Source organism: Mustela nigripes, chromosome 11, assembly GCF_022355385.1.
Source record: "Mustela nigripes isolate SB6536 chromosome 11, MUSNIG.SB6536, whole genome shotgun sequence".
In the NCBI taxonomy this organism is placed as follows: Eukaryota; Metazoa; Chordata; class Mammalia; order Carnivora; family Mustelidae; genus Mustela; species Mustela nigripes.
In genome coordinates this window covers 9,520,441-9,533,898 of record NC_081567.1, presented here as the reverse complement: position 1 = coordinate 9,533,898, position 13,458 = coordinate 9,520,441, and the positions used below count along the sequence as shown (strand labels likewise).

General features: G+C 53.7%; 1 protein-coding gene across 4 annotated transcripts in view; it reads left to right on the top strand.

The window, feature by feature from the left end:
• The first annotated feature begins 3,658 nt into the window (after window positions 1–3,658).
• Window positions 3,659–13,458, top strand: part of MLXIPL (MLX interacting protein like) — a 31,610-nt gene continuing 21,810 nt past the window's right edge. For 2 of the 4 annotated variants that reach the window (XM_059414685.1, XM_059414688.1), the window contains exon 1: window positions 3,659–3,940. In XM_059414685.1, coding sequence (XP_059270668.1) covers window positions 3,676–3,940 — 265 coding nt within the window. In that variant the 5' untranslated portion in view covers window positions 3,659–3,675. Of the gene's footprint in view, window positions 3,941–4,602; window positions 4,777–13,458 lie in introns of those variants that run through there. The other 2 variants (XM_059414684.1, XM_059414690.1) reach the window with 2 other exon arrangements.

Below are 13,458 nucleotides of genomic sequence, written 5' to 3'. Positions count from 1 at the left end.
TGAACTTCCGGGGCTGGCTATACGAAGGGGACGCTTCATCTTCATGGTTCCGCTCCCCGGTTCAGTGTTTAAATTCATTATTCTCGGGGCACCTGGGTGGCTCAGTGGGTTAAAGCCTCTGCCTTCGGCTCAGGTCATGGTCTCAGAGTCCTGGGATCGAGCCCCACATCGGGCTCTCTGCTCGGCAGAGAGCCTGCTTCCTCCTCTCTCTCTGCCTGCGTCTCTGCCTACTTGTGATCTCTGTCTGTCAAATAAATAAATAAACAAAATCTTTAAAAATAAATAAATAAATAAATAAATTCATTATTCTCCAAGAGCCCAATCGCTACCCTCTTTAAACAACAAAACAACAAAAACAATTCTATCGAGATATAATTCACATGCCATACAATTCAACAATTCAATTTGTACAGTTCAGCGATTTGGGGTACATCAGCACAATTTTAGAATATTTCCATCACCCCCGAACGAAACTCCGTAACCATAGGCAATCACTCCCCATTCCTGCCCCAGCTGAGATCACAACCCAAGCCAAAATCAAGAGTCAGTCCCTCAACCAACTGGGCCACCCAGGTGCCCCTGTCCTCTTTCATTTAACATAATGTTTTCAAGATTCATTTACACTGGGGGCGCCAGGGTGGCTCGGACAGTTAAGCGTCTGCCTTCAGCTCAAGTGACAATCCTGGGATCCTGGGATCCAGCCCTGCGTCTGGCTCCCGGCTTCTTGCTTGTGCTTTCTCTCACATGCTCTCTCAAATGAATAAATGAAAAACTTTTTATGTTTTTAAAGATTTTATTTATTTATTTATCTATTTTTTTTAAGATTTTATTTATTTATTTGACAGAGATCACAAGTAGGCAGAGAGGCAGGCAGAGAGAGAGGAAGGGAAGCAGGCTCCCCGCTGAGCAGAGAGCCCAATGTGGGACTCGATCTTAGGACCCTGGGATCATGACCTGAGTAGAAGGCAGAGGCTTTAACCCACTGAGCCACCCAGGTGCCCCAAATGAAATCTTTAAAAAAAAAAAAATGTATTCATGGGGCGCCTGGGTGGCTCAGTGGGTTGAGCCTCTGCCTTCTGCTAAGGTCATTGTCTCAGGGTGCTGGGATGGAGCCCTGCATTGAGCTCTCTGCTCAGAGGGGAGCCTGCTCCCCCCCCCCACCACCGCCCCTGTCTGCCTGCCTTTCTGCTTATTTGTGATTTTTGTCTGTCAAATAAAATAAAATTAATCTTTAAAAATATCCATTCGCACTATAGTATTTATTACTACACAAGTCCTTCTGATTTTTTTTTGGGGGGGGATAAAATATACATAACATAAAACTTACCATTTTAGTCATTTTTAAGAATACACCTTGTGACACGAAACACATTCACATTGCTCAGTGACCAACACAACCATCCGTCCCCAGAACTTGGTGATCTTCCCAAACTGGAACTCAATGTCCATTAAATACGAACACCCCATTTCCCCCTCCTCCTAGCCCTTGACACCTACTATTTTCTCCTCTCTGTCTCCGTGAATCCGACTGCTCCAGGGAACTCATATACGTGGAATCTACAATCTACAATATTTGTCCTTTTGTGATTATTTTATTTCACTGAGCATAATATCTTCAAGATTTATCCATGTTTTAGCGGGCAACAGGATTTTCCTCCTTTTTTTTTTTTTTAAAGATTTTATTTATTTAATTGACACACAGAGATCACAAGTAGGCAGAGAGGCAGGCAGAGAGGGGGGGGGAGCAGGCTCCCCGCTGAGCAGAGAGCCCGATGCGGGGCTCGATCCCAGGACCCTGAGATCATGACCTGAGCAGAAGGCAGAGGCTTTGACCCACTGAGCCACCCAGGCACTCCGATTTTCATCCTCCTTAAGGCTAAATAATATTCTGTTGTCTGTGTACACCATGATTTTGTTTATCCGTCCATTGCTGATGAACATTGGGGCTGTTTGCCTTTATTGGCTATTATGAATAATTCTCTTATGAACATTCACACACAAGTTTTTAGGGGACGCGTGTTTTTCTCTTGGCTATATACCAGCGAGTGGGTATATGATAACTTCGTGTTTAACCTTTTTGAGGAAAGGCCAGACCCCTTTCCAAAGCAGTCTTGCCACCCTTCACTTGCACCAACAAAAGACGAGGATTCCAACTCCTTCGCCCACACTGTATTGTCTATCTTTCTTATTATAACTATCCTAGTGGATATGAAATAGGATCTCGTGATTTTGATTTGAATTTTTCTGGTGACTAATGAGGTTGAACATCTTTTCATGTACTATTGGTCATTTTTTAAAAGTTTATTTATTGAAGTAATCATCATGGGACTCGAACTCACGACCCCGAGATCAAGAGTCAGCTCCCCACCTGCCTCGTCCTGGGAGGCATAGATTTCACCTTCATCCTGAAGACAACAGTCTGCTGGCCATCACCAACCCCCCTAACCCCCAGGGTATCTTGGAACTCTGCTCAGTCAGCCCCTCGGGCACCCCCTTATTTGGTTTGGGGGCGGGTTAGCATCCTGCCCGGCAGTTAGGCTCAAACCAGGAAAGACTTTCTCAGCCCCGCATCTTCCATCTAGCCCCAAATCCTTTCCGTGCAATTCACATGACATTTACAAGCATGCTAGTTCTCTCCTGGTCCTGCTCTGGGGCTGGATCCAGAGCTGAAGGAGACCCAGGCTCTTCGGAGAAGCACCCTTAAGAAATCACGGTGACAAACTGTCCTGCTCTGCAAGTCATTGGTTCACCTCCCCCCCAGGTCAGTCACACAGGCAGCGCTGTCCTTCCTGGGCTGGGGCACCCACCCCCATGCACCTCCTGCTTCCCTCTTTGCCACAATTTCTGCAAAGCCCCTGGTTCTGCCTTTGCTCATCATTCTTCCATGGCTCCCTGTTATCTCTCTGCTGGTCTTCATTTCTTTGTCTGCATCTGTGTTCCTCCATGATTCCGTCCCTCTTTCTTTTCCCCGGTCTCCTACCTGACCCAGAGACCCTTTCCCAGTCAAGCCAGACGCCTGACTACCCCCCGACTTTACGATGCATTTCCATACCTCCCCTGCTTTTGCCCAAGAGGTCCTTCCATCTCAGATGCCCTTCCTCCCCATGCCTTGTCCGAAAGCTGTTGAAGAACCGACCTTGGCCTAGCACATACCTACCTCTTCCTCCAAAGGTAGGATCAGTCCTTCCTTCCTGCCACTTCCGGTCACAGCCTGGATGCCGGCTGGACCTGTACCAGAGTCACTAAAGACTCTTCCATGCCTCCCTGTTAAACTAGAGGTCCCCTGAGACCAGGAACAGCATTTAGGTCATCTTTCCCAGTCCCTAGCCCCCCAGCAAAAGATCTATTACACACGAGGTGCCAAGCCAGGACATCCGGGCTCAAACTCCAGCTCTGCCAACGCACACCTGTAGGAACCTCCCTGTGTCTCTGTTTCCTCATCTGTAAAATGGGGAGAAAATATCCATCCCATCCGGTCTCTGAGGGAATTCAATGACTTAACCCACACAAAGGGCTTAAGAAGTGTAGGCAGGACCCTGGCAAGTAGTCAAGGCTGGGCAAACATTAGCTAGAAGTAATGATTGATCAAGTTGAAATGAGAGCCTGCCCTTGCTTTAAAGAATCTTCATTTGGAGGGGGAGATGCGTTCTGTTGATCTTCAGGAGACTTTCTTAAATGAGGAGACCGCCGCCCATGTCTCCCCAGCTTCCATCAGGAGAGGGGAGCCAGTCACCAGAAGCCATCAAAGTCATCTCCTTCCTTTCTAAGCATCAGAGGAACCGTGGACATCTTCCTCCTCCAGCAAGCCTTCCTGGATTGGATTCCTTCGAGGAACTTCTTTCCTCTGCCTTTCCTGGATGTGAAAGCCCAAGACCACCGCCCTGCCCTCCACCACGGGTCCCATCTCGCACTGGAGGAGACTTAAGAGGAGAGGCAGGAGGTTAGGAGGAAAAGGGAACTCTGCAAGGGCACAAGGCTGGGGGGGGGGGTCGTCAAAGTGGAGAAGGGTTTGTGCGCGTCCCAGAGAGAGTGGGGAGCGGCTCAAGGAGGGGAAGAGAGCCCAGCGAAGGGAGGGGGTGCTCCTGAGGGTCGTGGGCAATCAAGGTGAGGGAGGGAGCTTGGAGGCAGAGGGAGCTCAGGGTGGGGTCCGGGATGCAGCTGGCACCGGGGGAATGAATGGGGTTGGGTGAGTCGGATGGGAGCTCAAATGGAGGGAGGGAGGTTCCCACAGGGGCCGGGGCTCAGGGAGCTCGCCGCCAAGTCCCAGCCTCTGTCTCTGCCCACCCGGGCCGGGGCCCCAAACCTGTGGCTCCTCCCTTCTCAAACCCGGCATCGCGGTTTGGGAGCCCCGCACCAAACCCCCGGGGAGACCGGGGGTTAAAGGTGAGCGGGCACGAGCAGGTCCCAGACGGGGATTGGCAGACGTCTGGGCCCGCGGCCCGGGCCATGTCTGTCCCACAGGCAGCCAGACGGGTGAGCGGCTGCCATCCACGTGCTAGGGAGAGAAGGAGGCACCCGATCAAGGGGCAAAGGACATCTCGAGCGGGCGGAGGCCGGGCAGTGCCCGCGTCCACACCCGCCGCTAAAAGCCGGGCCCAGGGCGCGGCGCACAGAGCCCTCTGCCGCCGGCGCGGAGAAGACGCGGCCGCTGTCGGCTGCCGCCCCGGGAGCATCCCGCGTGCGCCCCGCGGCTCCGGGGGTGGCCCGGACGCCGCCCGAGCGGACCCTGTGGCGCTGCCTGGGACCCACCCCGCCCGCCGATCGCGCGGAGTCCAGGTGAGGGGCGAGGAGGGCATCAGGTGGGCGCAGGTGCCTGGCGCAGGGGGAGTCACATCGTCCCCCAGGCTGGACCTCCGTCTCTGCACTTGTCAAAGGGGGAGGGACACTTCTCTGGCTCCGCGCGCGGCTGCTGGGGTTGAGGCTCTTGTGTACCTGTCCCGGCCCAGCAGCCAGGAGGAGGAGGAGGAGGAGGCTAGCTCAGACCCCAGAGAGGGCTCAGGACTGAGAATCTGGGGGTTCATCCTGCAGGCTCTCCCAGGTGCACCCAGGTTCCCACGGCCTCCTGGGGTCCCACAGGCTGGGCAAGGATTGAATGGTGGTCTGGGAACTCTCCAGGGAGCTGAGAGTGGGCTATGGGAGGCAAAAAGGAGGCAGGAGGGAGGGCCCTCTTTCTCCTGGTTGCACCCTCTGCCCTGGACAGGTGTGGGGGCCGTGAGAAGCTGGCCCCAGGTGGGCCCTAGGACCAGGAGCAAGGGCTCAGAGCTCCCCCTGGCTGGGCAGGGAGAAGCCAGATGTTACCGTGTGGCTGGGAAGCCGTGTGCGTTCGTGACCACCAGACATCCAGCCAACGGGTGTAGTTAGAAAAGTGGCAAAGGGCACTCCCACTGGTCCGGCCCAGGAAGCCCAGGCCTTCCTTCTGCCCCTCAGCCACCCTCTCCCTGCCTCAGTGTCTCCTGAGGGCACCCTAGTGGGCAAAGAACCTGTGGTCAGGCCTGGCCTGGCGTTCGGAGCTTGGAGTTCTTGTCTGCATCGGGCTGTATGACCTTGAGCACGTTACTTCCTTTCTCTGGGCCCGGCTCTCCCTCTGTGATATGGGGAAACTCGTTTCTGGGCCACTTGGAGTGGAGATAGGGACAGGATTCAACGGGACACCGGGATGCTTTGGAGGACAGGACAGGCCACTCCAAGCAAAGTCCCTGTGGTCTGTCGTCGCAAGGGCGAGGATATCCCAGGGACAGCGGGATCAGGGATTGGCTGGGGCCGGGGATCCGGCCCAGGCCTCCATCTTGTCCAGGTGTGTCTCCTTCTGTTCTCTGCATCTGGCCTGCCCATCTCCTGCCCAGGAGCCCCAGATCCAGGGGGAGGAGCCCTGGGGCCTGGGGATCTCAGGCCCGGGAACCTGAGCAGCGCCTCAGCCTTGGGACAGGGGCAGCTCCTGGAGGAGGTAGGAGAGTCCCACTGAGGGGTCCCCCTCCCCTGAGAGGGGGATCCTTCTGGCTGCACCCCGATCCCCCACCAAGGACACGATCTACCCCAGGCCAGGACTCAGTCTGGAATCACGCTCAGGGCTCAGGCTGCGGGATCAGGACTCGACCTGGGGCCGGGCGAGGGGGCCAGGGTGAGGGACCCACCTGGGGTCTTGGAATGCTGTAGACGAAGAAATCCCCTGGCCTATGTGTATGCGTGTGTGGCACCAGGGGAGGTGACACTGGGAAGCTGAGGTGGAGGGCGAAACGAGCCTTGACAAATGAGGAGCGGTATGGAGGTGGGAGAGGCTGTTCTCGAGGCTCCCGTGGACCCCACCTGCCCCGAAGCCCACTTCCTCCTTTCGGGCAGGAGCCCTACCTGGGACCTCCCTCAGAGGCTGCCCTTGGCCCTGCTGCTGGTTCTGTGGGGGGCAAAGGCGAATGGAAGAGGCCCTCACCACTCCCCGATCAGCACTGATGAAGGGGTTTGGGCTCAGATGTGAGTCTGGTGAGGAACAGAAAAGAGGCTCCCTGAAGCCCAGGGTAGCTGGGAGGGGGGAAGGAGGGCCTGAATTTTGCTGGGCACCTACTGTGTGCCAGCCACCGCGATTTTCTGTCTCTGTTTCCTTCTTCCTGATAACCTGAGAAGGGATGTTGTCTTCACTTTATAGATGAGGAAACACATTTATAAAGATCTATCAGAGACTCAGAGAAGTCAAGGCACGGGCTCAAGGTCACACAGCCTGGAAATGACTGGGCTGCGATTCAGAGCAAGGCACCCTCATTCCAAAACTCCGATTTCTGCTCCCACTGTCGCCTCTGGGCCTCACTCTGCTCGTCTGTCACTTGGGGTTAAGTGGGCTCACGGGGACTGTCGACGGCAGCTGTGGGCAAGCTCTGCGTCAGAGGGGGTAGGCTCATGTCAGGCTCATCATCTGACCCAGCTAGGTCCTTTCCAGAATCCCCAGGCCTCCCTAATTCTGGGTAGCCCCGGGAGTCTCACCAGCCCCATCAGGCAGCTCCCACACAGCCCCATCAGCCAGGTGACCCTGGTTGAGAGATATGCCTCCCCGGGACTGCTTTCCTTGTCAGTCCAGGGACCCGAAGCCCTGATGGGGCTGGTGTGACTCTCACAGCTACCCACAGCTGGTCTGAGAAGCTTTTTTTTCCATCCCCAAGTCCCCTGGGGGAGGTAGTTCCCACCTCGTCAGTCCTATAGCACCCGGTTCTTTCTCTCACACCGAGCTCAGAAATGCTCGCTCCGCACGAAGGAAAACAAGAAAGGGCAGGGATGGAGAGGTGAGGAAGGAAATCCACACTCATGGGCCTGCCACTGGCCGTCACACCTGTCGTTTGATTCTGCCAACAATCCCGTAAGGTAAACTGACCACCGACCATATCCCCACGCCCGTGTTAAAGGTGACAAAGCAGCGTTCAAAGCCCACGGTACCATTTTTCCTTGTATAGGAATCACGGTCAGAGAGGAGCCCAAGGTCACATGGGGGGCAGGTTTGAGCACCACATTCCACACCCTGTCCCCTTGCTTTGGCGTCAGGGAGCTGTGGATGGCAGGGGTGTCATCTGACCCACATGTTCCCACAAGCAGGCCAGGGGTCTAAGGAAGACCAGAGGAGCTCCTAGCCCCCTGACAATCATTCCACACCCTCCAAGGCACTCCCCATTCTACTCTCCCGGGGCTGACTCTGAACAACCAGGCACAGACCCGCCCCGGCATACTGAGGTGGCCGGAAATGCCATCCAGCCACAAAGAAGGAGACTCCGCTACAAGGCACACCTGCTCGCCGACCCTCTGTGTTCTCATCCGCAGCATGGGTAGACTAACACGGTACCTGTTCTACTTCTGGGATTTCTCTTATAAGGCTCTGATAGTGCAGTGTGGAGGGGTCAGAGCTGGGAGGCAGAGGACCTGGCTTGGTCACTGATGGGACACAACAGGTGGCCTGATGCAGTCCGAGGCTCCAAACTGAGCCCCCTCCTCCTCCAATAACAGGAGCCTGTTGCTCCTGCTGACTTCCACAGCTCAGTCCAGTCCTGACATGCCAAACTTACAAGCAGCGGGTGTAACTCCTACACAGTGTAAGGTCTTGTCCTTTGTTTCTGGCGCCCAGCTCCGAAAACCCTCCAAAACCCTCGGAAACTCCAGAGCCCTGAGTGTCTCTTGTATGCTAACGAGATGTCTGGTGGCTGGCAGCCCCTGATGGTTTCTGGGTAGAAGCGGGGTCACCAGGTGGGATTAGAAGGGCTTAGAAGGTCGGAAACTTCCATCCCACTCTCCATCTCTCCGGAGGGAGGGGAACGGGGCTGGAGATTGTGTTCAATCACCAGTAACCAATGACGTATTCATGCTACCTACTGAGACCTCCAGAAAAACTCCTAAATGAAGGAGTTCGGTCAGGTTCTAGGTCGGTGAACACATCGAGGCACTGGGAGCGTAGGGTACCTGGTGGGGGCAGGGAAGCTCCCTGCACCCCCTCCCCCCACCCTCCAAACCTTGCCCTGTGCCTCCCTTCCATTTGGCTTTCCCCAGTCGTATCCTTTATGATAAAGATGGCAAACGTGAGCAAAGGGCTTCCCTGAGTTCTGTGCGCCTCTCTAGCAAATTGGACTACCTGAAGAAGGGGCGCTGGGATGTCCCCGATTGACAGGCGGTGGCCAGAGGTCCACGTAGTAACCTGAACTTGACGTTGGTGTCTGAAATGGAGCCAGTTTTGTGGGTCTGAGCCCTTAACACGTGGGGCTGGATGCTAACTCCCAGGAAAGTGTCAGAATGGACACGAATCATAGTATTCTCTGGGGGTTAAAACGGTCCAGTGGTAAATGGTGGCCAGGAACATTTTTGTAGACTGAGAAGACTCTTGGCATGATGGTTCTTCTTGGCAGAACCTCATCTCCTTGGCTCTACCCCCTACCCCCAATCCCTGCACTGCTATGTACAAGATTCTACCCCCTGGCATTTCATAACATACCTAGGGGGCTAGACTGCTTCTGCCCATGTTGTGGGGGGCGGGGCAGCTGAAGCCCAGAGAGGGTGAATGCCTTGCTTGAGATGACCCACAGGTACCTGATGAGCCCAGCCCCTGGGCTTTGTGTCCTAAAGAGAAAATGTCCCCCATGGCATCCGTGGGCTTCGTAGAATCAGAAAGAGTGTTCCCAGGGGCTGGGGTGGGGGGCTGTCCCTTCCCCGCCCCCAGTGCCTGGTGAGCCAATCAGGAACCCTTTTTCTTTTGTTTAGACACTTTTGATTCTGAACGTTTTGGTCCTTATGAAGAAAGGAGGGGTTCCCATGCCATCACCTGCTCTACTCTCTCATCTCCTTTTCTGTACGTTTCTTGGAGATTTTTTTTTTTCTCGTTTCAAGAGTAATACACAGGGCTTATGCACCTTGAACATTTATGGAAATTTACAAGCGAATGTCTGTTTCCCACCTCCCCTAAAGACCAGGCGTCGTCGCTGGGTGGGTGGATGTCCTGATTTTCTTCCCTTTTCACATGTGAGTGTTCACTCTTGTTAGTTTCTTCTCAAATGAGATCACGCTTTGCGCATTGTTCTGTAACTTTCTTCTTACGTCAGCATTGCTTCTTAGCTACCTTTTACTATTTCTACACTTGCCATGATGACGATTGCTAGCGTTTACCATCTGTCCATCTGTCCCGCCTTCCTTCTACCCGTACATCTACCGAACCTTCCATTTCTTCATCCGTTTCCCACCCAAGAGCCCCCTCAGCTGCCCACTCGGCACACATACCAGCCGTCTGCTGGTATCATGCCCTCAGTTAAACCGGGGGTGCAGGAGTTCAGCCGGGGGGATGTTCAGACACTTGGATTCCTGCCTCCAAGCAACTCAGCATGGGAGACCGAGGCATGCCCCCCCAGAGACTCAGAGAGGGGCAGAAATGTGCCCAGGACTGTGCAAGTTCAATAGAGGGAGGGCTGACTTGCATCCTGGCGGGGCGGGGGAGCATGGTCAGAGCAGGCTTTCTAGAAGGTGTGCTTGAGGTCATCCTTAAAGACAAAGTGGGCATCAGACATGCAGAGAGGGGAGAAGGTATTCTGGAAGGGAACATCGGGGGTGAAGGCAGGGCTGGGGAACCACAGAGAGGCAAATCATTCAAGGGACCCGAGTCAAGATGGGGACCCATAGCCCGCAAAGCTGCCGTGCTCCCCACCCCCGGCCCTGCCCCCAAGCCCAGCTCCAGTGGGCACTGAGGCTTCTAAACTAGTGCTCCCCAAAGTAGGACCCGTGGACTACGGCCAGGCCACGGATTCCCTTTCCAGTTGACAACCAGATAAGATTTTTATTTATTTATTTGACGGAGAGAGAGAGATCACAAGTAGGCAGAGAAGCAGGCAAAGCAGGCAAGAGAAGCAGGTTCCCCGCTGAGCAGAGAGCCCAACGCGGGGCTCTATCCCAGGACCCCGGGATCATGACCTGAGCCAAAGGCAGAGGCTTAACCCACTGAGCCACGCAGACCCCCTGACAAGCAGATAAATACATAACTTGACAGCAAGTGTTTAAAAACATATCAGTCTAATAGTCATCTGCTACCTGTGGAATATGATAATAAAACACTAGGCTTCTAGCTTTGTTCCTTCAATTGAATTTTTCTAATAACTCACTTTTTTATCATGTCCTGCCTACTTATAGAGCCATGGCAGATTAAAAATAAAAGCGGGCCCTTTGCTCAGTTCATTTGGGCTGCAGGTAGTTTGAGAAGCTCTGGTAGACGACACATACCCTTGGCCAAAGTGGCTTCGTGGTCATTGTCTTATTTCCGGGAGAGCAGGCCAGGCCTAGAACTTTCATCACCATTCTACCACACAACCGGCTGTTCTCATGGATGGCCCCGGGGGCAGGGCAGGGCAGAGATTTGAACCCAAGGCTGACATCATGGCGGGCAGCCTCCCATGAGCTCCTGCTCCAGGCTGGACTGAGCTGGGGTGTGGGGTGGGGAGGGCCCAGGAGAGGAAGAGAGAAGCAACTGGAAAAAGACCAGCAGACAAAGAGGGAGCTGGGATGCAGAGCCTGTCCCAGAGTATCTCTGACTGAGGAAGGACCTGAAGAAGAAGAGATGGGCCAGAGGGTCAGCCTGCGCTTCCCCAGATGGTTCTAGAAGAACCATTCCAGGTCCCTGGGATCTGGGGGAACGTGCAGTGAGGCTAGTTTCAGCCCCAGCCCACTTCAGTCTCTCTCGGGTCTTCTTCCCTCCTCTTCTTCTGTGTCCCCCTCCCCCCATCATCCAGCTTCCCAAGGCCAAGGCCCATCACCTGTGCTTCCAAAGCCTGCCCAACGTTTAGCCAACGAAACCACCAGTCTCTCTGGAGCCCAGCACCCTTAAATGCTTCTCTCCTCTTGTCGCTCAGGGAGACTAGAAGAACAGGGATTATGATTCCTTTAATCTATGCGGGAACAGGCTCAGAGAAGTTAAGTCACTTCTTTGAGGTCACAGAGCAAGTAATTAAAGACTCTAATTCCTGACCCTGTACTTTCTGACTAGTACAGTTGAACAGTGGAGAGGAGAGGGGGAGCCATTTCCACAGGGCCCTGGGGTGCAACCAAGGGAGGGGTTGGGGGATGGGGTCGGTGATCTGGAGGGAGAGCTAGGAAGGAAGAAATCAGTGGTGTGACCGGTGAGGGTGTCTCTCTAGAAACTTCTTCTCCAGCACTTTGACTGCTTCCAGGCAGCCTTAAAACCCCCTCCCAGACCAGGAAAAGGCAGAAATGATCTGGGCGGGGCAACCGGTCTTTTCCCTACTCTGTTGGTAGACAGGTAATGTCGGGATTATATTTTTGGATGACCCTATGGCAAAATCTGTTACAGCAAAAACATTTCTATTCCCCTTCTTCATTCTTGTCCATCCCTCCATCACCTGCTTCTTCAACCCACTCAGGGATCCCACCCCATCCTCTTCTGGACTTGATGTGCCACCTGTCCCCTCCCCACACCTAGATCCCTAGTTCACCCCCAGCTGGGGCAGGTTTCAGGTAAATCGCTTCGAAGTTTAAAAAAAAAAAAATAGCTTCGAAGGTGATTCAGAGGTGGGAGTGACTGACGGGGTGTGTGTGCGTGTGTGTGTTTGGGCACACGCATGCAAACTAGGTTTTCAAGTGCACCCATCAAGGGTGCCTGGGTGGCTCAGCGGGTTAAGCGTCTGCCTTCAGCTCAGGTCATGGGCTCAGGGTCCTGGGATGGAGCCCTGGGTTGGGCTCCCTGTTCAGGGAGGAGTCTGCTTGTCTCTCCCTCTGCTTTCTCCCTTTTTTTCTCCCTCATTCTCTCTCTCAAATAATTTTTTTAAAAATCTTTATTTTTTAAGGATTTTATTTACTTTTTGACAGAGAGACATAGTGAGAGAGGGAACACAAGCAGGAGGAATGGGAGAGGGAGAAGCAGGCTTCCCGCTGAGCAGAGAGCCCAGTGTGGGGCTCGATCCCAGGATCCTGGAATCATGACCTGAGCCGAAGGCGGAGGCTTAATCACTGAGCCACCCAGGCGCCCAAATAAATAAAACCTTAAAAAAAAAAAAAAGTGCACAGATCATAAGTATCCAGCTTGATGAATATTCACCGAAAACGTACCTGTGTAACCTGAACCCAGATACGGGAATGAAATGTTAGCAGGAGCCCAGGAGGCCCCTTTTTGATTCCTCCTGTCACCTCTAAACTAAACACTCCCCTGACTCATAAACCACAGACGCGCTTCTTTTGGAACTTTATATACATGAAGCCTTACAGGGATGCTTGGTGGCTCGGTTGCTAAGCGTCTGCCTTCAGCTCAGGTCATGATCTCAGGGTCCTGGGATCGAGCCCCGCATCGGGCTCTCTGCTCAGCGGGGAGCCTGCTTCTCCCTCTCCCTCTGCCTGCCACTTCCCCTGCTCATGCTCTCTCTCGCTGACAAATAAAAAAATAAAAATCTTTTAAAAACAAAAAATTATTTTAAAAAGTGAAGCCTTTAGCACGTACACATCCATGTCAGGTTTCTTTGGTCAACGCATGGTCCATGAGATGCGATCATATGCTTTCCTCCGGCTGGCGGGGGTTCACTCCCACCGCTGCGTTAATATCCCGTAGCGTGGCTGTTCTGCCTTGCATTTTGCACTTGCACTTGCCAGTGATAGACATTTGGGTTTTTCCCAGTCCGGAGCTGATGAGAATAATGCGTACAAATAGTCGCTGGTCCTTCTACTGTGAGAATGGAGGTTCTGCTGGGCAGGCCGGCTTCGGATTGGCTGTGTGTGAATCTCGGCTCTCTTCTTACCTTGTGATCTTCGGCAAAGCCTGTTTCCTTGTGTACGAGATGAGTTGAAATGAGTTGAAACAGTTCCCCGAGCTGTTAGGAAGATTCCCTAGACCGGTTAGGGTAGGGTCCTAACCTGAACATTAGCCGTTTAGGGTCAGTTCTCACAAAAGCACTCTGAATCGCCCGAGGAGAGCCTCAGTCTTCGCTTCTGTAAAATGGCCATGACCATCCTAAC